The 27,994-nt window shown below is 36.0% G+C and overlaps 1 protein-coding gene across 1 annotated transcript; it reads left to right on the plus strand.

Moving 5' to 3' along the window:
• The first annotated feature begins 33 nt into the window (after nt 1–33).
• Nucleotides 34–27,961, plus strand: LOC106071957 (arrestin domain-containing protein 17-like). The gene is made up of 8 exons (XM_056013139.1): nt 34–533; nt 2,081–2,243; nt 8,049–8,216; nt 17,354–17,577; nt 17,771–17,950; nt 22,786–22,962; nt 24,247–24,433; nt 26,249–27,961. The coding sequence occupies exons 2-8, from the start codon at nt 2,126–2,128 to the stop codon at nt 26,380–26,382; spliced, it is 1,188 nt and encodes a 395-aa protein (XP_055869114.1). The 5' UTR covers nt 34–533; nt 2,081–2,125; the 3' UTR covers nt 26,383–27,961.
• Nucleotides 27,962–27,994: the final 33 nt, after the last annotated feature.

Genomic DNA, 27,994 nt, shown 5'->3' on the forward strand with positions numbered 1-27,994 from the left:
CAACATTAATTATGAGTATAATTCTGATTCCAGACTAGACGTATGATACTATATGGAGATACCAGTGTTCTATACGCTAAAGTGTGTATTCAGGGATGCCTCCCTCCATTGAGAAGGTGAAACTGAGTGGCCGTCATGGTGACACGAATCTCATTCATCACTTTTGAGTAAGGAAAAAAAAACACATTGGACTCCTCCCTTTTGTAGGGAACTAAACAGGAGACACAACTCTGCTTAATTACCATAACAAGGGACACAATTTTGTTTCATATCGCCTGACTTTGTGAAATATAAATTCAGTTGTTTGTATTTGGTGATAACTAAGAAGATCGTAAAGCGTGAAGAGTTCGGAAAAAAAAAATGGAATTTTGTTTCTAAACGTTCCTGTACAGAATCGAGTTCTAATGATTGGATTGTTTTAAGATTTACGACTTATAAAGAGTCCTAGGCCAATGGATGTGTGTATTTCAATAACTTTCGATTTATAGTGGAACTCTAGGCGATATATAGTATGTAAACATGCCCAGTTGGAGGTAAGCATTCCTATTTTCGTACTCTTGTTATAAACATAATAAGGCTTATCTTCGAGTTCGAAGATGAATGAAGAGTGCGGTAACTCACGTAGCTACAGAGTGATAATGTCATTCTAATACTGATATATTTTAATACTTTAAAAGCATGCGTTCACAGGACATCTAGCTCTAACCTTCAAATCCGTGTCTAACATTTCAATAGATTCAATGTTTCCTTCCTTATAGTTCGCCATAACATTTCAACTATCAGTCACGAGGATAAGCAGGCTCTTAAAATTGACACTTAAATGTCACAAAAATATCACGAGGACAAAACCTATTTTAGAGCGGAGAGGGTTAAGGCTTTTGAAAGATGTATTGTACAAAGTAATGCAGAATACATTTTGCGCAATCAAAAGAGACCACTATGGCCCAACTGGTAGAGCATTGATTGAAGGACTGTAACAATCTTAACCTGGAATTCACATGACTTGTATACATACTAGTAACGTCACCTGACTCATGTACACATTTGTGTCTTCACCTCAATCCTGCACATATTAATGACTTCACATGACTCAGGTATACATAAGTGACTTCACCTGACTCCTGTATATATTAATGACTTCACATGACTCAGGTATACATTAGTGACTTCACCTGACTCCTGTACACATTAGTTACTTCACCTGACTCCTATACACATTGGTGACTTCACTAGACTAATGTATACATTAATGTCCTCATGACAGTTTTAAGCATGTTGGGATTAACTTGGCTATGTTTTTTATGACCATAGACATCCCTCCACCCAATGTACACATGTGTTAAGCATTGACACAGTTGCGTTAACAATGGCAGCACATAGATCTTTAAATAAATATCACTTTGTAATGCTTGGTCTGTTACCAGGTAAGAAATAACAAAAGATGCATGGTGCAATCTGGTGCATTCAAAATTGCCACATGCGCCACAGAATCCTAGCCCGATCAATCCTAAATTGGAGAATTTAACATTGAATCAGTGCTATTCTTGGTTTATAGCCCTACAGTCTACAGTTATACTTTTGTTGTATTATCTCCCCTGGATAACGGACTACAATGGAAGAAAAACGCGTTACTTTTGAGTAGTTTTTTTTGTGTGTGATTTTATGACTTTTTTTTTTTTTTGGGGGGGGGGGGGGGGATACATATTAAAAAGCATAACTTTTAAATATTTTTGTTTCTTCCATTATTGTCGTTATATCTATTGCGAAACAAATGTCTAACGATTATATGGACGCAGCAGATTAGTTGTTTGTTATCGTTGCTAATTCGGTATTTTTATTTTTCGTTTTTAATTACTGTATACATCTGCAATATATATTGTCCAATCATTGGTAGCCGTTTCATGTCGAACACCTTCAAGGCCAACTTGAGTGATACTAATGTATTTAGAAAAATAAACAGCTCAGATGTCTTATCTGTTTTAATAACCCTCAAAAAAATTTTCCTTAGAGAATATTTAAAAAAAAAAAGTAAATTTCTAACAAGCAATTTTTAAATAATATTTTTTTTCTACGATCCTAGGGTTGCTCGCTGCCCAGTGGATTCCACCAGATAACACTGACCACCATGGCCAGAGTACAGTGTTTTGCTATTCTGACAAACGACCCCAGATCAGTTTGCTGGGCAGGAGGACTGTTGGACGGGAAGGTCACCCTGGACATCACAGCTCCATTGCCTGTTCGAGGTATCTAATCTTTGTTATCCTTTTTTTTTTACGGAGTCTATTATTAGGATTGAATTTGGGTTCAAATCAAATCATTTTTTGAATCTACGTCTTACTGTGTGTCAGTTTTGAGCTAGAGATTAAAAAGTTGAAATGTTATGATTTGTATAATTGGTAAAGTCGTCTTCGCAATTTTCTAGGATAATTGTCTGTACATACTAAATGGTCAAGTTTAGAAAAGTACAATTTAAAAATATAACTATAAAAAAAAAAGATTCATTGTACAGTGTTAACCATTGTATTGTGAAACAAAATAAAAAAGACATTAAACTTTTAAATCTATATCACAGTTTGATGCTTATGCCTACATGAAACGAAACATTGCGAATGTTAGACAGAAATGTAAAAAAAAAAAAGGGGGGGGGGGTTAACATCTGACGCTACGTTTGTCTATTGTAGATTTTTTTGTTTACTATGAAGTAAAACAATGTCAAGGTCGCTAAATTTGATCTTCAATGTTGCCAACTAAATAAAAGCTAGAAGCAGAAGAGTTTAGACAATTTGATCTTACCGTGCTAAAAAGTGCACTCGAAAAATCTTTTAACTTAAAAAATAAATAGCTTATCAAAACTTCGTTTAATCTGTACTGGATACACCGAAAAACTTCCTATTTGTGAATGTCCCACCACTAATACAAATCTTCAATATAGGCTACACCATAGACTTATACATATACTAGATCTAGACTGGACATGGAGACTTTTTAACACTACAAAAAATGTCGTGAAAATTTTTTAAAAAGTTGGATCAAGGCGTTGTTTTGTAAAGTAGTTAAAAGAATTAAAGGTTATTGTTTTCAACCCTAACCTATGTAACATATAATTTAATTTTTAGATCTAGATCTAGTAAATGAACATCAAAAACGAGAGTACTCTCGTCTCATAATTATTATTTTGCAATTTTTACATACATAATCTTCTTTATCATAAAACTGAATGCAACACTAAATTGTGATTTTTTGTGTATTTTTGATAATCAATTAACTATATCTAGATCTAAAAATTAAATGAATGTGCCTTAAAGAGAGAGAGAGAGAGAGTTCCCAGCTTCTAGGCATCCAAGAAGAAGCACTGAAACTAATGCCTGCCTTGTAAGCCCAACATTAAGACGGACACTCACATACCAGCAGGGTCGGATTTATTATAGGCAACACAAGCTATAGATTAGGGCCCCAAGAAATATTTAACATTGACATATAATGTCTGGACTTATAAAGGGTCCCATAATAGCTTAGTTCCTAGACTAAACACGCACTGCATACCAGCGTCAGCTCTGAGCGTTAAAAAGATAAAAGCATACCATAAGCATCTTTAAGAAGGACATGCACGAGAAAAATATCAAGCAGAACTTGACACGCTCCAAGGGTAATGGGACTATTGGTGCCATACCAATTTATAATGTATCTCCTTAAAGAAAACCTAGTTTGGCCACCTGCTTAGTCACGCAAAGCCACCAACCAGTGTTAAGAGGACACTTCAGCAGAGCACCAGTTCATCACAATGTAGGCTAAGAAAAAGATGACTGGTCCGAGAGGAGGCTACACAGCAAAAGGGTATCTCACTTTTATCGAATCTCTCTTAGCCTGCTTAATTTCCCCTGGTATAAGGAGGTGGGTTAATGTAAAATAATATAGTATCATAGGGCCTACTATCTGTATCCATATATAAGAGGCTCCATTCAAACCGTTCTATATTTGACATGACTTAGATGTCAAAGTAGTCTTTAACATCTTTGTAATAAACATGAACTATGAAACATTTATAAATCTATGAGTTAAAAAAACAACAACTAACAAAAACCCATATTTCTGGGCACAATCGAAGTTGAAAAATATTGGCAGATAACTGGCCCCGTACTAGGTTGGTTTGAGATTATATTGCTATTTTTTTCTGACCTTATAAGTTGTAAATGGTCATAGCACCTAAATAAAGTATCACTAAATGGTTACAATATAAGCTAGCCAAGAACTGTGTTCTTTGTAGTTTACAAATGTGTTACGAAGTATCAACCTAACTAACATTTTTTTTCTATTTGCATTGATAATGAATTATTCAAAGATCTCTTCCTTTCATGTACATGTGTACATTTGCCTTTCAAGATGATCATTTTATGTGTCTCAGTGTCTGTATATATCCATATTCATAAAGGCTCTTTGAGTTTGGGTATTCTACAGAGGCGTAGTGAAAAGAGGGTACGATGCCCCGGGTGCCACCTTCAACGGGCGCCACGCTCAAAGAGGCACCAAAAAATTATTGTAGAGATTTTAAGTAATACATTCTAAGGTTATTTGAGTTATATTATTATTAAATACTATTTATTTATAAAGCTATATTTCAGGGGCATAGCTAGGGATTTGGGGTCCGGGGGGGCATTGACCTCTTTGGGGGCCCCTTACATTTTGACATTCGACATCATGACATGAGATAATGTACTTAATAAATATATAACCCTACATTCTGAGATTTGACCAGAATTTCAGATAAGCAAAAAATTCTCTTGCGGACCACCTTGTATTTTTCTCCTTTTTTAAACTTCCGGTTCCAGCTTCTTTCAGTTTGGCCCATCTCTTGGGTGAATCGGAAAAAAAGTTAAACCATTCATGTACAGATCCAAAAAGGATGGTGACTATTGCAGGATCTATCTCAGCAGAATGAAGAGCTGTCAGGTTCAGAGAGTGATTATCACAGTACAGAAATGTTGCTTTTGGATTTGTCTAAAAGACGTTTCTGCAGGCCAGACAGACGGCCACTCATTATGGCTGCGTTATCATAGGTTTGACCTCTGCACAAATCAAAGTCCTGTTTAATGTCTTTAAGAGTTTTCAGAACAAGTTCTTCATAATGGTGTCACTCAGGTTTAAAAATTTCAAAGTAACCAATAAATGACTTTTTTATTTCGAAATTATCAACATCCAAATAACTATTAGGGATACTTGTTCTTGATCAGAAACATCTGGGGTGGAATCAAGCATCAGAGAAAAGTAACGAACTTGCTTAACTTTCCCAACAATTGATTCCCTAACTTTATTACCCATCAAGTTTATAAACTCATTTTGAACTTCTGGTGACAAATATGGGTGTCTTGCCATATTCGATTCTATGTAAGTGGTGTTTCGTAACTTCATCAAATTCTGCAAGAAATTTCGAAGATGCTAGGAAGTTCCCAGAACTGGGTGAATTCAGTTTTTCGTTGTCACCACGTCAGCTTGAGTTTGTTTTTGCTAAGTATTTAAAGATTTAGCTTCTGCTACATGCTTCAGAATATCTCTCCAATACTGCTGATTTTTCAAAATTTGAGCATGAAACATATGTGACAGTTCATCTGGTTCTGCCTTAAGCTTTTCTTCTTCTAACTTCCTCTTCAAAAGAGTTTGTCTGTGGTGGACTCCTACTTCACTAATTCATGTGGGAAGCGTGGTCGAGAGGCCAAGTGCGCTTGAACTTGGCTTGGCTACCTAGAAGGGGGCTCGAGGTTCGACATCCGACTCGGGCAGAGTTGTGTTTACTGAGCCTAAAGGCAGCACGGAAAACCAACTCCTAGATACCCCCTCCCCCCACTGGTCCACAAATGAGATTGGACTAAAAGCGCTCTGAGCATGCTATATAAGCATGAAAGTAGCGCTATATAAAAGCTATAATAATAATAATAATGTTCTTTCAGTCTCTCAGGTTTCTTCCATTTCTTCCATTTGATGAAACCAACTCCAGGTTTGCTCAATGCACTAGGTGTCTTTTCTGATGCCTCAGAAAACAGTACACATGCAAAACACACTAGACATCCCAAGTGTGGACAGCAGAGGAGCCCAGATCGGTTGCAAATTTCTCCTTTTTAGTGAACCATGATGTCAAACTTCGTTATTTATTTTGGTCAAACCCTACTGGGAACAAATATCTTTCATGTTGGTTTTGGAAAAATTACGCTACCCCTTAACAACATCTTTGCTCGCAGTTACTCAGATAAAATTCCAGGCTGGATATATCCGAAGTCTTTGTACTTAATTACAGCTTCTTCCACTTCTGGAGAAAGTGATTTTGGAAGACCATCACTTGACTCATCTTCTGTATCACTTACTTTAGATGTTTTTTCTGACTGTGGTAAAAGGTATTACCCTGGAGTTTCTTCAGCACTATGCCTACTTCTCTCATCAAGAGACATTTTCACTTCTTCGACTTTGAATGAATCATCTGAATAGTGAGACTTTTCTTCGACACGTTCATGGTCTCCTTTCTTTTCTTAAATGATAAGGATGATGAAATAAACTACCCTATATACCAAGTTACTTCCTGAGAGTAACACGGCACTTGTCAGCGCTGTGGAAGTTACTGCACGGAAAAAGTTAATAATCTGTGTGAAATACATACAACAGGGTCACAAACTTATATAACAACGTGACGTAATATTTAATTTATTTAAAAACAAATGTCGGACACTCATTTGGGGGACCCCTCAAGTGGGGGCCCTGGGGAATCTTCAAATCCCCCTTCCTCCCCCACCCGAGCTACGCCACTGCTATATTTCTATGTGATGTTCATGGAAAATGGCGGGGAAGAGGAGCCAATAAAGTTTCTTGTCCTGGGCGCACGTTTTGCTCACTACGCTTCTGGTGTACTAACAATTAATATGCAGATAAACTATATGGTGTATAATATAAGCAACAGCTATGAATTCATCTTTTTAGTTATCTTATATCAATATATGAAACAAACAGATATGTGCACTATAGTTTATATATACAAGCTATAGATTGTGGGATGCTTTTAAATTTAAATTTGACGTTTTATTTATATGGAGCTTGTCAAAGAAATTGTGACAAACATATGCCCTCAGCCTGAACTTTTCTTTAAAGACCCTTAAATAACGTATGTATTTAATTTTACAAATTGTATGCAAAGAGAAAATGATAATTAGGGCACAACACTAGGCGCGGCCAGCAGAAGTAACAAGTGTTGTAATTGTCTCCCCTGTGTGTTCAAAAAACCGGTTTCAAAGAAACATGAGCAAATACCTTTGAACGTTGTACGGCCAGCTTCAAACATTGAAAATAGTTTCAACCAGTAGTCCTTCAAATTGAGCAGACGTACAATGACTAACAGTTTCAAAGTTGACAAAGTGACAATAAATAAGAAACGTTTGGTAAAGAAATATTTTTAAAAAATTTTAAGGGATGAAAGTCTTAGGCTCCTTTTAGAAGTAGATACCATTTTATGAGATAAGTGGTGCCCATCAATGCCTATATCTGTACATACATGTATCGGCTTGGATTCAAAAGATGAGAGTATTAACTTGAGGAAGGACAAAGATGGTATAAAGTAGAATGTAGTATTTCATGTGGCCTCGCAAAAACAAATGTTTTCAGAATGAGATTTATTTCTTCTAAGTTTCATCACTGAAAAAGCGGCTCACAACTATATGAAGATGCCAACATTGCTCACATTCCCCCAGCATATGAAATTCGGAAAACTGAATTTCGACAATCCCCTGCAGAAATTTAAATTTTGACACATTAAGAATTATTTAATTAATTATTTGAGATGATTGTTAGATTAAGTTAAATTAATTTAGTACCTCACAATTCACATTAAAGGGCATATTGAAAATATCTCAATCTTTTTTTCAAAATCACTAACATTAAAAATCCCAGTCTTTACCAGGATTCAAACCCGGGATCTCCGGTTCCGAAGCCAAGCGCTTTACCACTCAGCCACCGTGCTTATATATAATCAGTTTTAACTTTCCATTCAAATTGTTTTTTTCATTTACATTCAGGTGTCCGCATGACGTTCTTGGGAGAAGGCCGAGTTGAATGGACGGAAGGCCATGCTGTCAACCAAACAACTGGAGCCATGAAACAGTCTCAGAAAATCTTTAAAAATCTGCGGACAATCCACGAGACAGAGACCTACTCCAAAACTACAACCATACTTTATGGCGCAGGTAGTAGTGTTGTCATTAGATCCTGTTGGTTGTTCAATCTTCTAATTTAGGGTATAACATTTTTTTAAAATTCTTTTACTCAATGTTTATGGTTGGTCGTTGGATTGCAGCTCCAGACAGACTGTACAACGAAACCCATGTGGGCCTATTTTATTTTTAGTATATTTTAAATAACTTGAACAGACGTCTTTCGTCAACAAATACTTAATATAACTTTTATTAACAATATACATAGTTCAACTTGAAATGAGATATAGATCTAATTCATCTAATAGTATCAAAATAAAATGATATTTAAACAAAATCTAAATCACTACAAATACACATCTATACTTTTTACTTTCTTGCGTCTCTGATCTGTCTCTTCTAACTATCGAACCCGTCACTTTCATTTATATCAATTATCACAGACCATCTCGTGGTTTCATCATTCTACACTCAATGCATCGGCATTGTCATCCCCAGGAGACAAAGACATATTACTTAATTTGAACCAAGTAGACAACATAGGAGATATAGAAGTACAAGAAAGAGCGATCCAAAAACTATTAGCCAACATTAAACCGAATAAAGCATCTAGACCTGATGGTATTCCAGCTAGATAACTCAAAGAACTAAGCAATGAGCTAGCAGCAGTGTTCAAAATACTTTCTCAGGCATCTCTTAACCAGGGCAGAGTACCAAGGGACTAGAAAGAAGCTAATGTCACACCTCTATTTAAAAAAGGAGAAAAATCTGACACAGGAACTACAGAACTTTATTACTAACCAGCATCACATGTAAATCCTAGAAGACATAATATGTAGAAACATCATAAACCACTTAGACAAACATAATGTCCTCACACCATACCAACATGTTTAGGAAATATAGATCATGTGGAACACAACTAATAGGACTAATTGATGATTTTTCAAAAGGTTTAGATAATAGTGAACAAATTTATGCTATCTTATTAGATTTATCCAAGGCTTTTGACAAAGTTCACCACCATAGTTTGCTTCCAAATTTAAAATATTTTGGCATTGATGGTCCATTGCATCAGTGAATCAAAGATTTTTCGATAGGGAGAGAACAAACTGTAATAATATATTGCTCTAAATCAACACCAATAACAGCAAACTCAGGTGTACCTCAAGGAACTGTCTTAGGTCCACTACTATTTTTAATTTACATAAATGATTTACCAGGAACAAAAGTCAGATTATTTGCAGACGATTGGATAATATATAGAACAATAAAACAACACAAGATACAGAAATTTTACAAAAAGAATTAGATGAATTACAGAAATGGGAGTTAAATTGGAGCATGTCTTTCCACCCAGAAAAATGTCAGTTATTAAGAGTAACAAAAAAACTAAAACAAATTAATTGCACGGTAAACCAGTAACACAGACTAAAAACGCAAAATACCTAGGTGTTATAATAAATGAAAAACTGTCATGGAATCCCCATATTGATGAAACTATCAAAAAATCAAACAAAGCATTAGGGTTTATTAAAAGAAATTTCTATAAATCAAATAAGAACATAAAATTAAAATGTTATTTAACCTTGGTTAGGCCAAAAATAGAATATGCATCCTCTGTTTAGGACCCCTCAACTTAAGAAAACATTAAGAAACTGGAACAGACACAAGATAGAGCAGTGAGATTCATAACAAACGAATATTCACATTTGACTAGAGTAACACCTTTAGTAAAATCACTAAATTAAGAAAGCCTTCAGGATAGAAGACTCAAAAGTAAAGTAGCAATTACACGTAAAACACTGAACCATAATCTTCAAATACAAAAACAAAATCTAATAAAATTCTCAGAAAGACACAAAGATAAAGACACATTCCTCGTCCCATATGCTAGGACAAATTTGTACAAATGCTCCGTCTTCCCTAGTGCTATTAGAGCATGAGCTAGCCAGGAAAACCAGTGACTTAGCAGAGTTTAGGTCATTGGTTAATATGCATGACTAATTGCATGACGCGTAGGATGTGATCATCTTCTTATTTGAAGTAACGTCTGTATTATATAAGATAAGACGCCACCAAAACCAATCATTTGTTTTCCTCATTGTAACCATGGAAATATATACAACCTCTTCATAACACTCAACCATGTGTTAACGTAGTCGTTAGTATTAATTAGTTGTTTTTTTCACATAACTTATGGAACGAGAATTATTTGTTTCCCCTCTATGTCTTTCTTCCGCGCGGTGTTGATTCTTGGCAATCTGTCTAGTGTAGATCTGACTGTAAGTAACGCTGAACTCAACTAATTCAGTAACACCGGCGAAAGGCCGAAACAATCAAATATGTAGTCGACGCTGATGTTGTTAAATAACGATATTTAATAATCAAGAAGGGAATCGTCTGCTGTCAGCTATGTCCGTAAATCTGTATCTATTCTATTGTAATCAAGTCTACTACTCTACAAGAAGCGTCTTCCTTTTAGCGTCGCTTAGATCGTTCTTATTTTTTAAAGATCTGTCACGTCACTTGTCGCTAATTAAAACTTTCCCCCTTATTCCCGAAACAAATAATTAAATCCTAATCATGTCATAACACTTTCAAAGTGTAAATTTGTTTATGATTTAGTGTAAAAGATACGTTATAACATTTATTTACTTTTACGTTCCGTAAAGGATGCTTACAATAGGGGCTGGTCTGAATAGTAACATTAACCTAAGTGTAGAAAAGAAATAAAAATCCATACAAAAATATTGCAGCCTCATTTTCGTATACATTTTAGCATTTCTCATTTAATAATTACCTAAAAAGCAATAAAATAGTAGAGTGGGGCTTAAAATACTAGAGCCATATTCGACACCTGACTTTGTGTTGTAAACATAGTTTTCTTGCCATTTAGTCGCATTTCGTCTGCATTCAAAGTACGTCTGGCTGTTACAGAATAATTTATGAGTAAATTAACAGCAGTAAAGTCTGGTAAATACCTGTACACACCTTGAACAGAACATTAATATTCATTTCGGAATGTAGTTTTTCCATGCACCGACATCTATTTGTTTAAATAAATTTTTGACTTGTTAAAATTGTAACAGCTACTAATTATTTAAAAACAAAAGTATTACTACAAAACATGTAAGGTGAGTATCTCCAAACAAGGAAAACCTGTACAGGTTTGGTACATACATAACTGGGTCATCAGGTCTCCTGCTTTAGGTATTATGTCTATAATGAGAGTTGATATGTTCAACGAGACACAGAAATAAGTGCGCATTTCATCCGAACAAACTTGTTGAATTGCTAATCAAAATTCAGCCACCATTCTAAGCGAAGCCTTACCCCTCGATGAGGTGAAATTATGTCAAGATAGTTATTGAGGGATTGTCATGAAATATGTTAATCACAGTATCTGCGATTTCTTTACATAAGGATTGTTAAGATTGCCTACATTTTCAAAGGATGGCTGCCTGGTCGTGTGGTATGCGATGTGGACTGTCGTTCTATGATCACGATGGTCCTGGGTTTGAACTCTGCCCATCGCCGTCCTCCGGGATGTTTGGGTTAGGATGTAATTATCTTCAAACCTGAAGGAACATTCGAAACGAGTAAAGCAAAAAAAGAAATAATAAAAAAATAAAGAAGAGAAAGCGTTTGTGGAGAAATGTAGGGGCGATATACAGGAGCATTAGGAAAACCTTAAGAGAATTTAGACATTATTTTAAACGATATTATATATATATATACATGGATATACATGGGCGTAGCCAGGGGGGGTGGTTGGGGTTCAACCGAAATGCTTTGATTTTGTTTATTTTAGGTGAGATTTTAATACTAAACCATCACTCGCCCCATCACAGCCTTGGGATTTTAAGTTTAAAACCACTACCAGGGGGTTTTGAGCTTAAAACCCCATACCAGGGGTTTAAGCAGTTAAATCCCCCTCTTCTATAAAACAAAAACAAAAAAAAAAAATTGCAAACGACAATCCCCAAATTCCAAGAGCACAGTAAAGGAAGATTTTGATTTTTAAAAACCCCCTCCAAAATTTACAATAAACCCCCTATTCAATATAAAAAAAGCAAATTACACACTTCAAATTTTGAAGGGGTTTTGAGTTTACCCCCCCCCCCCCCACCTCTTCAGTAGTGTTTGAAGCTAAAAAAATACCTCATCTATATAAAAAAAACAACTAATTGCGCACTCAAAATGCTATGAGCTTTGCCAAAAAGGGTTTTGAGTTTAAACCCCCCTTCAGAGGGGTTTGATGCTAAAAATACCTCTTCAATATAAAAAAAGCAAATTACACACTAAAATTATTTGAGCGTAGCCAAGCCAATTGGGGTTTTGAGTTTAAACCCATCTCCTCCTGATGTATTTGAGTTTAAAATCCCCTTACCGAGCGTTTTGAGGTGGAAAACCTCTATCTTCAATATTATTCTTAAGCAAACTAGAGTTACCAAATTCGATGACCGTAGCTAAATGGGGTTTTGAATTAAAAAAAAACAAACTCGAGAGATTTTTTAGTTTAAAACCCCCAACAGATGATTTTGACGATAAAACTTCATTTTTCGATATTAAATCTAAAGCAAACTACAGTCACTTAATTCCAAGAGCGTATTCAAGAGAGGTTACACATTTCTACCAGTGGCTGGGCTCCATTAATAAAGAGCAGTGAATAGTCATCTGCCGAAATTGAAAAACACAAATGTGGCTCAACAAAGATGGCTAAGACAGATTTTAGGAGTCAGTTATAGAGATCGGGTCTAAATCAAGGAAATCCTATGCCGAACTGGGACTCGACCCCTTAGTAAGATTGTGACAGAGCGTCGCATGAGGTTTGCGGGACATCTTCTCCGACAAAATGAATTAGGCATAAGAAGAGTTGCGATGACATCCTAGTACAACTTGGCGCCACACATTCATGGAGGTCCTCAGAGCAGGTGGGAAGAGGCTTCAGACATTACCAGTGACAGATTTTTGATGAAACAGCTTGACGGCAAATGCGCCGAACTGCGCGGTAGGGTCTAAGTCAGTAAGAAGAGCACATTAGGTTTTTGAAATAAAACTTTTTAATAGCAGGAACATGCACTGTAGATACCTCAGAATATGCATTTTGTTGGCTTGTAATATCAGAAATAGTGCTTGGCGGCGGGAATCTACAATTTTTCCACTAACTCATTGAAGAACCTATTCTAGGGCACAATAAGCGTCTTCCGAAAGAATGACGGGTCAGAATGTAATATAGATTATATACACACACACATACATACATATAAATATATTTTTCGCCAGGTGGGGGGGGGGGCGGGGGGGGGGGAAATCCCCCTACCCCCCCCCCCCGAAAAAAAATCCTGGCTACGCCTATGATATATATATATATATATATATATATATATATATATATATATATATATATATATATTACGGAGAGAAAAGGGTAAGGCTCTTGGCAGCAGCACACTTTCTGGTGTAAAGATAGTTTTGCTCTGCTATTCGATTATATTCAAAGTTTGGAAAGTCAGAAACCTAAGTAACAAAAGCCTAATTGTTCACTGTGGGCGTAACTGAGAAATTTACTTCAGTAATTCAGGTAGGCCTGGCAGGTAACACCTTTGGTCTAAGTAGCTTTAAAAAAATAACCAAAAACAATTAATCTAAAGAAAAAAAAGTAAAATAACAATTAGGTCAAAGGGGGCGAACACGCCGAGCAAAGGCCCAGAACACAGACCATACACATTTTGTAGTAGTTTTCCCCCTTTAATCCTACCTATTCCTGTCGACAGTATTTTAATTTATTGTAACTCCCTATCACAATGTGACAAACTCCGAGAAGACACTTTTCTTTCTTCTGTCTTGTAAACACAAAAGACTTCGGTGTCCTGGTTACGTCATGAATGACACATGAAAGACGCGGCCCCACATTCCTTGCACACCAGAAGTCCCATTTCCAAGATTTCCAATATCTTCTTCCGGTTTAGCCTCTTTCATCCTGTACCCCCCCCCCTTTTTTTTTTCCCCCGATCACGTTGTTTTATTTTAATCAATTAAAATAGGCCTTGTATTTCGTCATATGGAGACGAGCTCTAGTTTATTAAATGCTCTTCAGATGGGTGTGAGTTCCAAGCTTTAGAATTGTAATCGAGTTATATATGATGCGCTCCTATATGGATACATACATTGGCAAAACTACCTTACAAATAGTCCTGTTCTGCATTAGGCCAGTGTGGACAGTGTAGATGCACTGCCACTATTCGACAGCTGCGATGTGACGGACACATCCCGTAGATGACCGCATGCCATAGTTGGTCCTTTTTTTTTTTTTTTGGCGAGCTTTATGAGGACTACATAACAGACGCACTCCCTAACCCCGGAAGCGCTTTAAAGATCAACTGAAGCGCTATCTAGAGGAGAGAGGTATTGAGGAAAGCAGTTGGCAGCAGTTGGTATCTGAAATAGACAGCTGGAGAAATCTCACAAATGTCGCGGGACACACATTAGAGGTCTAAAGAAAAGCCTTAGCCGAAGATCATGATCTGCACAATCCAATTTTAAAATGATTGATATGATTGACGTGTTCAAATACAAGAATTGACTAGCACAATAATACATAGCACACGACGAGGCTATAAAACAAACTTGCCTAAAGGCTGTAATTGATAATGCATATTATAACATTATTGAGATGTCCACAGGGGTCTACGATAAGGGATATCATTTAAGCAGTTCGTGACATTAATTTTCACATCCCATTAATGTAATTGTACCTCAGTTAATCTTTCTAATACTTATCCTGTTAATCAAACGAAAAATTGTTGTATTTAATTTAAATACTTATTTCAATAGCTTAATTTTGTCTACTTATAACTAATATTTAACAAAAAGAAATGTAGATTGTACAGTGTTGATTATTTAAAATTGGGATTCTCCTGTTAATGAAAACAGTTCTGCGAAGTCAATATTTGAGCCAGGCATGATAGATCAAGAATTAGTTAATTAATTAATATTTAATGTTTCAAGGACTACTTCAAAGAACAGCAAATTCCTATATGAAACATGCAACGGATGATGAACCAGCGGAGGAAAACAAAATTCAATTGTGTTTGGTGATTCCAGTAATACATACTGTAATTTTAATTGGTTTAAATTTGAATTTAAATATCAATAAAAAGACAGATATCTTTCACTTGCAATGCAGCTTTAAATTACCTTTTCACTCTTCCACTCGCTATTGCTTGAAATTTGTTCAAAAAATGGAGTTAATGAATGTGCAAAAATGCAATATAAGTTGAGTAGGGGGTCTACCGAAAATCAGAAAACATGGCAAGGGGTCTTCGAGACAAAGAACGTTTTGGAACCACTGAACTAGAGCTATCACAAAGACCTGATAATAAGGCTACATGAAGACCCGTTCACATATGCTCTAAGATTTGAAAACGAAAACAACAGACCGACTCTTTTTACTTTTCCATGTAGATTTTACATATTGTTACAAATGAACAGTGATAGGTAGAGGTCAACGTATGACCCCGGCGAGATGACACAGCAGCGAGTGTTCTGTGGAATCTACATGTACAAACAAAGACAGGATATGACGTGTCCTCACGTGTTGTTCCAGTGGACGAATAGATCTAAGTAGGGGGACAGTTACTAATGAACAGTGACAGATAGAGGTCACTACGTGTAACCCCGGCAAGATGACACTGCAGCCGATGTTTTCTGGAATCTACATGTATAAACAAAGACAGGATGTGACGTTTCCTCACGTGTTATTCCAGAGGATACTAGCCGTGTTTGTGCAACTTTGGACAAGCGATAAGGGACTCTATATAAGCCAGAAGAGAGTTAATGTGAAAGTCAGTCGTATGGAGTCGTGAGTGAGCCGTTACAGTCGATACAGACGATGTAAGACGTGTGCGGCCCTAGTGGAAGAGAAATGTGTACGACTCGATGCAAGTTAACTAGGGTAGAGTTAACTGGAGTGGACTACTGTCGTTAAAGTCTATACAGCGAACTACAGTGGACTTGAGCCGTTACAGTCGATACAGTCGATATAAGACGTGTGCGGCTCTGATTCGATAGACTTGAGGACGACTTGGTTCAGCTTTGGGAGACCTGGAGAGACACTGGGAAGTGTGTCGTTGGTCTGTTCTGTGGAATACGACTCGGTGCAAGTTGAGAAGAGATGAATTGCAACAAAGTGAAGAGATGAATTGCAACGAAGTATAGCTAACTGTAAACTGACAGATATTGTACAGTCTTCTACGCTACATGTTACAGTAACGAACTGTTAGAGTTAATAGTCATTAAAGTTATATGAAACTGAAAGTTTAGTCGTCAAGTTCTTTGCTGTGTTTTTATTTGTGTGCCAACTAATACATCTAGCCAGAAGATTCAGAAATACGTAACAATATCCATCTCGCTCAGGAATTGTATCATGTTGTAAGTAAAAGTACGATCCTCTACCACAACTCGAAATCAAACCCAATAACTTCCATTTTAATCTTTGTACCAACCAAACCACTATAAGACAAGAAGCACTACAAGACTTCTATTTGAAATCCTAGAAAGTGGGCTCTATTTGATTCATAAACTATGTCACATAGGCGTCATGGATCTAGAGTTGCTGTACATTTGGACCCCCCCCCCCCAAACTTCCAAGTCCACTGAGTTTGGAATTAAAAGTTTGGAATAGCAATTAACAACTCCACACTTTATTTTTACAATTTATTCACCCCCCACCTGTTAATGCACTCAAATAAAAGTGCGTTTTATAAAATATATTTCAAATAAACAAGGTTTAGTAGTCTCAGATTCGAGATATAAATTTTTTTTGAAACATTTCGTGATTTATGGTTTATACAAATATTTTTTTTTTAAAACTCAGTGGCCGAGTGATCTATGGCGTTTGTTGTATGCAGCTTTCTTTATTTTGGGATGGGTTTGATTCCTACCGATGCCCAAACAAAACTTTGACACACTTGTTACATACTTTCCATTCTCGTTTGTTTTCTAACAAGTTATATTGAAACATCCAAACATTGAGACATTACATCGTACTGGACATAGCTGGACATAGCCGGACATTTATAAACACCATGTTTTACTTTTATACGTTGGTAATCTTAATCCATGTTTTGAGAAACTTGCGTGACTTTATTTTTTTTCTTTCTCAGATCCCGAAAGCACGTACAACTATGTTCTGCCGGCCGGAAATCACACGATGCCATTCGAACTTCCGGTGCCTTCTGATTTGCCGTCGTCATTTGAAGGGACCCATGGCTATGTCCGCTATTGGCTGGAATGTATTCTGGACGTTGTTGGACACCCTGAGCACACGACAAAGAAGGCTTTTACAGTCATTAGTAAATACAATTTGAATACAGATCCAGTTGCAAGTGTAGGTAGCTTACAGTTCATTTGTCTACTCATGATGACATCTAAGCATAAGAGCAGTGGTTATCAAACTGGGGCCCGCAGACCCCCAGGGGGGAATGAGCACTGGTTACCAGGCAATCATCAGACATTCAGTTACAAGTTTGCTGTAGTCTTACTACGTGTGTCAATGTTGGATTTTTGTTTTCTCCCCCCAGAAAGAGATCAAACGAAGGCAAGAAGTCAACGTATGCTGTGGATGTGGCTCTCCTGGGTTTTTTGACATCAGATACTATGTCAGTAGGCGTGGCTACATGCCTGGCGAAAAGATGGTAATAGACATCCGGGTTAGAAACTACACCAATAATTTATTACACTTAAAGTTGAGATTTATAATGGTAAGTGAAACTTATATTAAGGTAGTAATACCGGTGTAAATAGTCTTTCGTCGTTTCTTTCTCTCATTAAACTATTGACTCATTATTTTTCCAAACATCGATTAAATCAATATTTTGTAGATGGCTATTGGTCATACAGCCTCCCAAAGATCATCGAGTCGAGACCATGAACATCCTCAAGAAGACTCTTGTTATCTGTCAGAGCATGATACTGCAACATCATTCGAATAGTTTTCAGTACACAATGTAAAGGGGATTACTTTGCCAGAGAATGGCTGTCAGCTCATTTTATGAAAAAAAAAATAATTAAAAAAATGATATTAATTTAAATAATTATGAAGGCTTTTCTTCGAGTCTGAAGATTGAGGGAGAGTTCAGTATTTTAAACTGCTTTGAATACGTTGCTACATCCAAAGTAGATAAAGTCGTTGTCTGCCGGTGTGTCTATTCTATTTTTGACGTCTCCAGTGGTAGCTCTCCTGAGTTGGAAGCCTTGCAGCTAATATGAGGATTATAACAATAACAAGTAAAGCTAGTGAAAATAATTGGCTACCACGTGGTTGAAAAGACTTCTGGTCTTCTGAAAGTACACTTTTGTTTTAAAATGAAGTCTAGCAGTCTGGCCGTTTGATATGCGTCTCAGTCGTCATGCAAATCGTAACAAATTTTTATACCCTTCCCCCTTAGCCGTTACGTAATATCCGAGCATTCCTTAAAGTGGTACAGCAGACAGTCTTTGTCCAGGCGTGACGTGCAACAAAGCTTTTGCTCTTGTTAATTTAATATTTAAGGCCGCGTTTATTATGTTGTTCAGTGACACAAAATCATTTCTTTACATTTTTAAAGACCTCGTTGTTAAAAAAAAATGTTTGCTTGCCTTTCTGGACTATACGATATTCTCTATATATCCGAAATTTATTTGGAGATTTTCTGTAATCGTATTGAGCTTTATTTTCTGGCTTATGTAATGATGGACAATTCCTTGGCTGTATCGGATTATTATTGATACAGCTATGATTGCGGTGTGCGTATAGACTATAGAGATGGCCGTACAGTAGCCTACGCTTAGTTCTGCTGTGGTGTACCACTAATCTTACCAAACAAAATATCTGGCAAAGAGTTTTCATGATTATTGATATAGGGTCGGAAAAGTGCTTATCTATAATGAGTACAAATTCCTTGTTTAGGGAAAGTTTTGAAATAAATCCACCACATTGTATTTCAGTCTAGATCAGTGATTCCCAAAGTGGTCTATATAGACCCCCAGGGGTCTACGAAGACTTCCAAGGGGTCTACGAAAGTTAAAATGGGAATTGGGGGTCTATGAGATGTGCTTGGGGGTCTACGATAAAGAATCTCAATTCAGCATGTCGTGACTTTAATTTTGACAATTGGAATTTTTTCATCCACACATTTATGATTTGTACCTTAGGAAATCCTTAAAATTTTTATCCTGCTGAGTAAATGAAATATTGTTTAATTTAATTTGATAACTATATTTAAATAGTGTAGTTTTGTCTTGTTATAAATTTAACAAAAAGAAATGTCGACTGTTCAGTGTTAAGTATTTGAAATTGAACTCCATTACTTCCCTGTCAAACATGCGAGTGTTAATGTGCCATTTTTTTATGATGCTATGAAACCAATCAAGCTGGAGCATAATTTGAGATGATGCCACCCGATAAAAAGATAAAAGCTTGCAAAACTTTCAAATACTTAAAGATAAAGTTCAGAATACACCCACAAAATCTCTCTTTAACCCGATATTGAGAAGATGATGATTAAAGTAAAATACTGAAAACCTCACATGATATTGATTTTCACCAGCCATTGAAGAAATTGTAAAAACTCTTACACAAACTAATATCATTAAAAGAATTTCATGTTCGGGTTTTGTGGCCGGTGTCTTGTTTTGGGACTCTTGATGAAGAATGCAATTTTGAAGACATTGTTGGCATTCTCTGGTGACACTCCAAAAGGGCTAATTTCAATGGTCCCAATTTTAAGCTTTCGGAACATATGTTTTCTCATTATGAGGTGTACAGTTTTGATGTGAACAATTATACGTGGTCCTATAATTGGGATAGTTTATAATAGGTTTCATCTTTCTTGTATATCGAATAAGAGCTTGTCCATTTCTCGTTTTTACAATTCACTATTAGTTTCTTCATTTCTTCCTGATAGAGAGCGATGTTCAAGTGTGTATTTGTTTTCTTACATTTGGCAAGTGTGTTAGCCTTCTATTTCTTTCTAGTTCAACATTGGAGAACAGTGTTCTTGCTGTTGTTGCACTTTACAAGGTCACACAATATGTTTTGTGCAAAATCTTTTGGATGCTCCTTCAGATTATGTGGATAATTACATCCTATCCCAAATCTCCCGAAGGGAGATGCAAGCAGGCAAGTTGACAACCGATCGTCAGTCCATGCATCATGAGTTGTTTTATTTAGGAAGCATCAGAGTTGTCAAGCTTTGAAGGATTATTTTTATATTGGTCACGAAATAAATTTAATTGTTTGGTGAATTTTACTGATTCGCTAGCATGGTAGCTATTAGATCCAGTGCTCCTATTTCTTCTCTGTGGTTGTCATAGAGCTCATTAGTTACAATGAACTTAATTTTTATATTATTTTTTCTCCATTTGGCCGTTAAATGAGTATTCCAGCTCCTCCGTTTGTGGTGGCTTTCTGAGAACCATCCATGCAAACTCTGACCCATCGGTTTTTATGGCGATGGATTTGTAGAAGAGTTCACTAAATTCTTGATCTCTGTTGGAATATAGTCAAATATTTCTTTCTTCTTATGTAAGTCTTTGCAAACGAAATATTTCTGGAACATATTTCTCTATAAAGCTGGCTGAATCAACCTTGTCTGGTAATGATTTTTTTTATTCAAATTATTATGGCTCAAGAAATCCACACAAAAAATGCTCTTTGTGAAAACTTTAACTATGATACTTAAGGCACAATAATATTTAATGTTTTGAAGAACTACTTCATAAAACAACAAATCCGTATTTGAAAAATAATTTCTGTAGCAACGGATGGTGAGCTTGCAAGCCTTTAAAAACAAAAAGTTTCCAATGTGTTTAGTGATTGTATGCTGTACGTGTTAACTATTAAATAATGGGTTGAAATTTGAATTTTGTTAATCAATTTATTTTAAAAAATTGATTCAACTTAAAATGTAGTTTTAAATTACTTTTTCACTCCTCGTGTCACTGGTTAAATATTATTTTAAACAAAATGTGTAATTTGAAATTGATGAATTTTCAAAAATTCAATATAGCCCTAACTTAAGCAGGGGGTCCACGGAAAACCAGAAAACATGGCAAGGGGTCTACGAGACAAAAAAGTTTGGGAACCACTGGTCTAGATCCTATTGGTTCTCATCAATAGAAAGCATGGCAGAGTCTCCGCATAGTTGTATAATGGTGAATAAAGAATCTACGTTTCGCGGGGTCCCTTAAAGCGGAGGGGGTTTTGGGCGGTGTGTGTATGTGTGTATGTGTGTATGAGAGGGGGGGGCAACCTAACACTTGTTTAATCCAATGTTTTTTTGAAGCCATGTCTGACTTGTGACAACATTAGTTCCCTCTGATTTATGTCATGTCAGCACCGAAACTGAAGGCCGGCTAAGGACTGCTACGTGATGAAGACATTTAGAAAGTCTCGCGCTCATCGTTGTGACTTTGTTTCTACGGTCTTTAGGAATCGTCAAAAGTAGGACAGTTTATCATGTCATGCACTAGACCAATATTTAAATGTAAATACAAAGATCATACATTTCACTGTCTGTTACAGAACAATGGTAATCATTCCAAAGATGGAATATGTTCATTTATATACACACACTAAAAATGTGTGCACTTAAAGGATGTTTTGACTCCGAATCAATAGCTCTATCCCTGTATTCTATTCATGTAGAGAAATATTTTTCTAACCTATACTCTTCCTGCTCCTTGTTTATCTCTTCCAATGAATACATTTTTTCAACACTTACTTTTATCTACGATGTCCGGAAACTATGACGCCTCTAGCCCTATTAGCACGAACACATTGACACACAATTGTTGTTGTTTTCAAATACGTAAAAAGTAGAAGCTGTTTTTAAAAATACAGTTCAATTAGAAAAATGTTTTTCCTAAGATAGCTATAATTTCGAGTCTACGTTTGAAATACTTTTGCTTTAAAAGTTTGTTTTTATATTACAGTTATTATATAAGGTTAGATTGTAAGTAAATGTAGTAAAGTTCCCCTTTCAGACCTTGTGGTCTATAGGGCAGATTGATGTTGGACAAACTTTGCGGTCCCAAAGCTTTTAACTAAAAGTGAATAGGAGATGAAGAAGTGCATTGGGGAGGGAGAGAATATGGCTTAGGTTAAGAGGGCTACAGGATAGTCGTGATGGTCCTGAGTTCAAACCTCTGCCCTGCAAGACGTTTGGATCAGGATGTAATCATTTTCATGTACAAGTGAACGGCATTTGCCGTTCTTTGGATAGATCAGCTGTTTGGACAGAGGGAAACTGCTTTTTGGGCGATATCGTTCCGACCACAGCTAATGCCCAGGCAGTCATCTCATTTCTATTTGATGATCCCTGGTCGCTTTGTGACCGATGGAAGCTATAGACGAGTGAACATCCAAAAATTGTAGTTACTCTTATGGGACAATATCAAAAGAATAAAAGAAACAATAATTTGGACGTTAATTAGTTTGCTCATCATTCTTATTTCCAAGATTTACTAGAGATGTATCTCAATAGTCAGTTAATAACCGCATCAATGCTCCGGGAAATGTAAAAGTTTCACTTTAACAAACTATTTGTCTGTACAGAGCACAATCTATCACGCCAAATCTAAAAGCTTAAAAATTGACAAGAGACTTCACGAAGGCGAGAAGCAGATCCAGTCTGCGGGGTCGTTAAAATGGGATCCTGAGATAGCCACCCCTCCCCTGCCCCCAACTGGATTAGGAGGCAGCAGAGTTATAGACATTCGTTATTGGCTCGAGGTAAGTTACTTTCATACTTTAAAAAAAAAAAGCAATACATAATAAAAAAAAGATGCTATACTATCCTTTCAGACTTTCATGATAAAGTTTATATGAACAGTTGAAGAACACTGTTGAATGTACATACTAAATATAATAATATTAGCATAGGCCGAGCAAAATGTGCTTGTCTTTAATCTTAGTGGATATTCGGGATTGATGGCCATTATTCGTATCAAACTGAAGTTGGGATATCTGACATCTTTGTCCTTTTTTTTACATCACAGCTTCTTAGAATGCCTCATGTATCAATTAAATTCATAAGATCTACGTGTATTCAAAAAAACATGTTTGTAGCCATATCCCAAGTTCCAGAATCATTCGAGAAAAGAGATTCTTCTGTAGGCCTATGTGCCAACACTTTGACTCTATCCAGTCGACCCTCATCACGCCAGTCTGCTCCTAGTTGCAGCAACTTCGTTTCAGGTCACAGTAACTTCGCCCCTGGTCACATAATAAGCATGTAGAGTGTGAGTCGTACAAACAAACGTGAATGGGGCGCTAAACAAAATAAATTGAAGTCGATTAGACTTACCTGTTAACACTTTGAATATTTCGCAATTTAGGTAAATCATCATTGTATTATTGTTATGCTTACTTTCAGAATATTTGAGACATGCAATTTAGGTAAATCATCATTGTATTATTGTTATGCTTACTTTCAGAATATTTGAGACATATCAATGGAAAGACATTGTTGCTATTCATTCGTTTCTCAATAAGAATAATATCGTCGGTCGTGAGTTTGTTTGTGTATGTGTGTGTGTGCGTGCGTGAGTGCGTGTGTGTGTGAAAGTGGCAGAAAGGGTTCCTGACTAGTTCCTTTCCCTCTGAGGCAGTGAAAGTGGCAGAAAGGGTTCCTGACTAGTTCCTTTCCCTCTGGGGCAGTGAAAGTGGCAGAAAGGGTTCCTGACTAGTTCCTTTCCCTCTGGGACAGTTATGAAACATGAAATCCTCCACACAGCAAAGATTATATCGAGTTGAAGATAGACCACTTACGATAGATAATTCAAATAAAATCTGCTCTATAAAACATTTCTGTCTGGAAAAAGCACTAAGAAAGATAACTCAAGAAACACCAAGAATAAAAATATGTACAAATAATTTTCGTATTCGTTAATAATTATTCATTAGAAATTTATAGTTTATATCATCCTAATTAAACAAAAAGATGAGCGAATTGAATGAATTAACTCTCAATACATTGTTTCTATATAATTGTTTTTGTTTTATTAAATCTACCAGGTTGAGTTGACCTCTACTGCCTATTTTGCTGACTCCATTCATTTTGCTGATGAAATCAAAATAGGGACCCTACCATTGACTAATATATCCTCAGCATTACCGATAACTGACCAACCATATGCTCGTGCTGGACGACATTTACTGCCCATTGGCTATCCCATGCCTGAGATTCGAGGACCAGCTACCAGTAAATTTTTTTTTTCACAAAAACACACAAACGCATACAAAGACATTTTACAATATTTTTTCATATTCATTTTATTAAGTGCTAACACTACACTTTTATTCAATTTTTCCTCACCAAATCTTCCCTGTTTATGTGTAGTGTAACCTCAAACTGCGTAGCAACTGAGGTGTCACCGTGTCCTAGTGATAGATTCTTTATCTGAGCATTAGGACGACGTGTTTCAATCATGGAATAGTATATTTTAAAAAACCACACTCTGGAAAAGAACTGGATCTTTTCTTTTGTATAATACCTGACTAAACACTTCTCAGAGCCCATTGATCATCACAGACCTACCCTCTGACTAGTATATATGAAATCTAGAATGCACTTCACCCTCCTTTCTGTTCTAGTTAAGGTTCTTTACCTAGTCGTCAGTTCCGGCTACACCAATTAGTCTTATTACAATGAATACATATTTTTTAAGATGCTAATTTGATCAAGTATCCACATACCTCTTAACAGGCCTTTATTTAGACTATTTAAAAAAAAACAAGCAGAGTAGATCTATATAAGTTAATTAAATTTAATTGCACACACACACACAATTAATGTCCGACACATTTTTGTACAAAGATTATGACTTATATCAACTTACTCTGTCTGTACACTATATGCAACAGAGAACTATTTCTAAAACTTCACATTCTTGGATCAAGTTGAAACTTTACACAATCATTTAGTATCCCTAACAACACTTGAATAAAAAAAAACAACAACAAGGTTACAAAGAAAGTTTGTGTGGGAACACAAACTCAAAATCGGCTCCCGAAGTGGTCCACCCAGGCAGGTAAAAAGACAGGTTTCAATATTTTTAGAAAGATTATTAGAATGAAATTCTATCAAAGGCAAATGACAGAGAAGAATGGAGAAAGAAGGTTGACAGATCTTGTGTGGTGCCCCAGCGGTCCAGCAGACCAAGGGATAGGTGAAAGTGAAGGTGAAGTTAGGTGTGAACCTGGCTTAACTGTTGTCGTATAATGATTATCTAATTGATCAAATTGTTTGGTAAAGGGTCAATCTCTTATTCAAAGCCTCAAGAAAAAAAAAACATGCTTTTCTGACAAAAAATCTAAAACCGTTGGCATGTGTTAAAAATATGGTAAATTATAATCTCCCTTACTATAAATAGCCTCCCGTGTTTGTTACTATTAATAGTGAATAGTTGTAAAAATGGTGTATTTTTATGAAAAAACTGCTTGCATAATTGATTTTAAAAACTAAATTTTTCGCTTTCAAAAAAGAAAAAAGTAGCCGTTGCATCAGAACTTTGAATGGTCTAAAATATGATGTCGGATTTTCAATATCTTTTCTCGTTAACGAGATCTAAACGGGACGGAGGGACAGACAGAACACACAAAATTTATAGCGTCTATTCCCCTTTAGCTAAAAATTAATCTATGATTTTATCAATTAGTCTTAATGTTTTATATAGATACCATATTCAAAAGCACTTCTCTAGCTCATTGGATAGAGTATCTGCCTCTGCCTTACATTAAAAGAGGTTTGAACTCTAGTTTCGAATTCATGTCGAGCAACTCTTTTCTTTTTAAATCGCTCTCAAGAAGTCAGTCCCCCCCCCCCACACACACACACAAACTGGTCCACACGTGATTGGTTTATAGCCCATTATATGCTAAAAGCATGAAATTGCGTTAAACAAAAAATTGTACAAATATTTCCAATAACAATCATTTATTATTGTTAGTCTAGCTCTTTTACAAATCAATTACATGATACAATTACATCTAATATATTTGTTATATTTCTGTAAAGCTCCCAATGGTCATATCGATGCTATCAACTGGCCACCGAGCGATGCTGAGTCTGGAGCTGTAGCAACTCGTTTCCACGCCTACAATGGTCACGTTCAACAGCGGTCAACTCCTTCAAATTCTTCCATCTGGTGAAAGGAAAGGTTACTGCCAGCTCTTCTCCATTCCAGATACACAAAACTATGTGGAAAGTATCAGCGAGACGTTTTTGGTTACAGTGATCACAAGACATGGACCCAGAGACCAAGCAATAATACTTTGAAGAGCTGTGATCGTAAACCCCACACTAAACGTCCAGAAATTCAGCTGGTCACTCACAGCATCATAGTTATGAGAATTTGATTTTTAAATTGATCACATGGTTGTATAAAATTGGTGCAAACCTTCTCATGTATATAGATTCGATATAAAATCTAGTTTTTAATGTCTGTAGTGAGCTGGACAGCATTTTGTTTTAGCGTAAATAATTTTGTGTAATAAGTTTAGTTCTATGAACTCATTTAAGCATATCTTTATAGAAGCTTATATTGAGTGCATCTATAATTAGTAAGTATTGAGGTATTATTAATAAAAGCTGTAATCTATAACATATTATAAAGAATTCATTATTATGTAAACTTAATATTCTATGTCTTAAATACGTGTACATACGTATGTGTACCTTTTGGGTGCACAATGACACACATATTGGTTAACACATAATCTTGTAATAGTTAACACATTATATTTATGTATAATTTATATCTATATTCCAAGGTGTTTGAGCTTCATATGTTTTTTTATTTATTGATTGTAAAAACAATATGATAATAAAAATAAGAAAACCTTGGTAAGCTGTCAGACAGTTGTTTTTTTTTACCATTTGGCAAGACTCAACTGACAGTTAGAATGTAAAGACATGGGCGGAAAAGAGTGGTGGGAGCGAGTTACAACTAGACTTGTGAAACAAAGAATTTGCAAACATTTACAATTTAAAAAATTTTTGAAGATTTGAATTGAAATATTCCTTAAAGTGTGAGTGTTGTCCTGTTTTTGTTTTGAAGGCAGGGCTCTACATTTCATGGGAGGGGCGAAGGTCTTATTAAAGTATCTGAAGCTGAAGGTAGTTCTAAACAAGTTCTGAAAAATAGAGAAAAAAAAGTAAAGTATTCCTTACAGAACTTGCGATCTATAGGGCAGATGATATAAAGGTCTTCTGTTTCTATGTGAGTGTCCCTGCCAGACCTTGCGATCTATAGGGCAGATGATATAAAGGTCTTCTGTTTCTATGTGAGTGTCCCTACCAGACCTTGCGATCTATAGGGCAGATGATATAAATGTCTTCTATTTCTATGAGAGTAAATGACTTGGATACTTTATTGTTTTGGTGTCTATTATAAATGTTGCTGGACTTCGACATTTTCGTGGGTAGTATCAAGTAGAGTTATGTTAGTGGGCAGCCAATCCTCGTTTAGAAATGTTTAAATATATTAATTATAATGAATTTCCATTTTGAAGTTATTACTTCTTGGATACACGATGGTTGGCGTTTCTGCGGTTAATATTGTTTTATACTTTATAGTTATAAATAAGTATTGGTGAAATCTAAACACATAAATAATATTAATGTAGCTTTCGCAATGACCAACATTGTTCATATTGTCTCATTTATATCAAACCAATTCAATACATGGTGATAACGTTTTTGTACAATAAAAATCATCAATAAAATTATACAATCCATTTCGTTTTCGGCCTTAGTCTATTC

This window comes from Biomphalaria glabrata, chromosome 1 (assembly GCF_947242115.1).
Source record: "Biomphalaria glabrata chromosome 1, xgBioGlab47.1, whole genome shotgun sequence".
Taxonomy (NCBI): domain Eukaryota; kingdom Metazoa; phylum Mollusca; class Gastropoda; family Planorbidae; genus Biomphalaria; species Biomphalaria glabrata.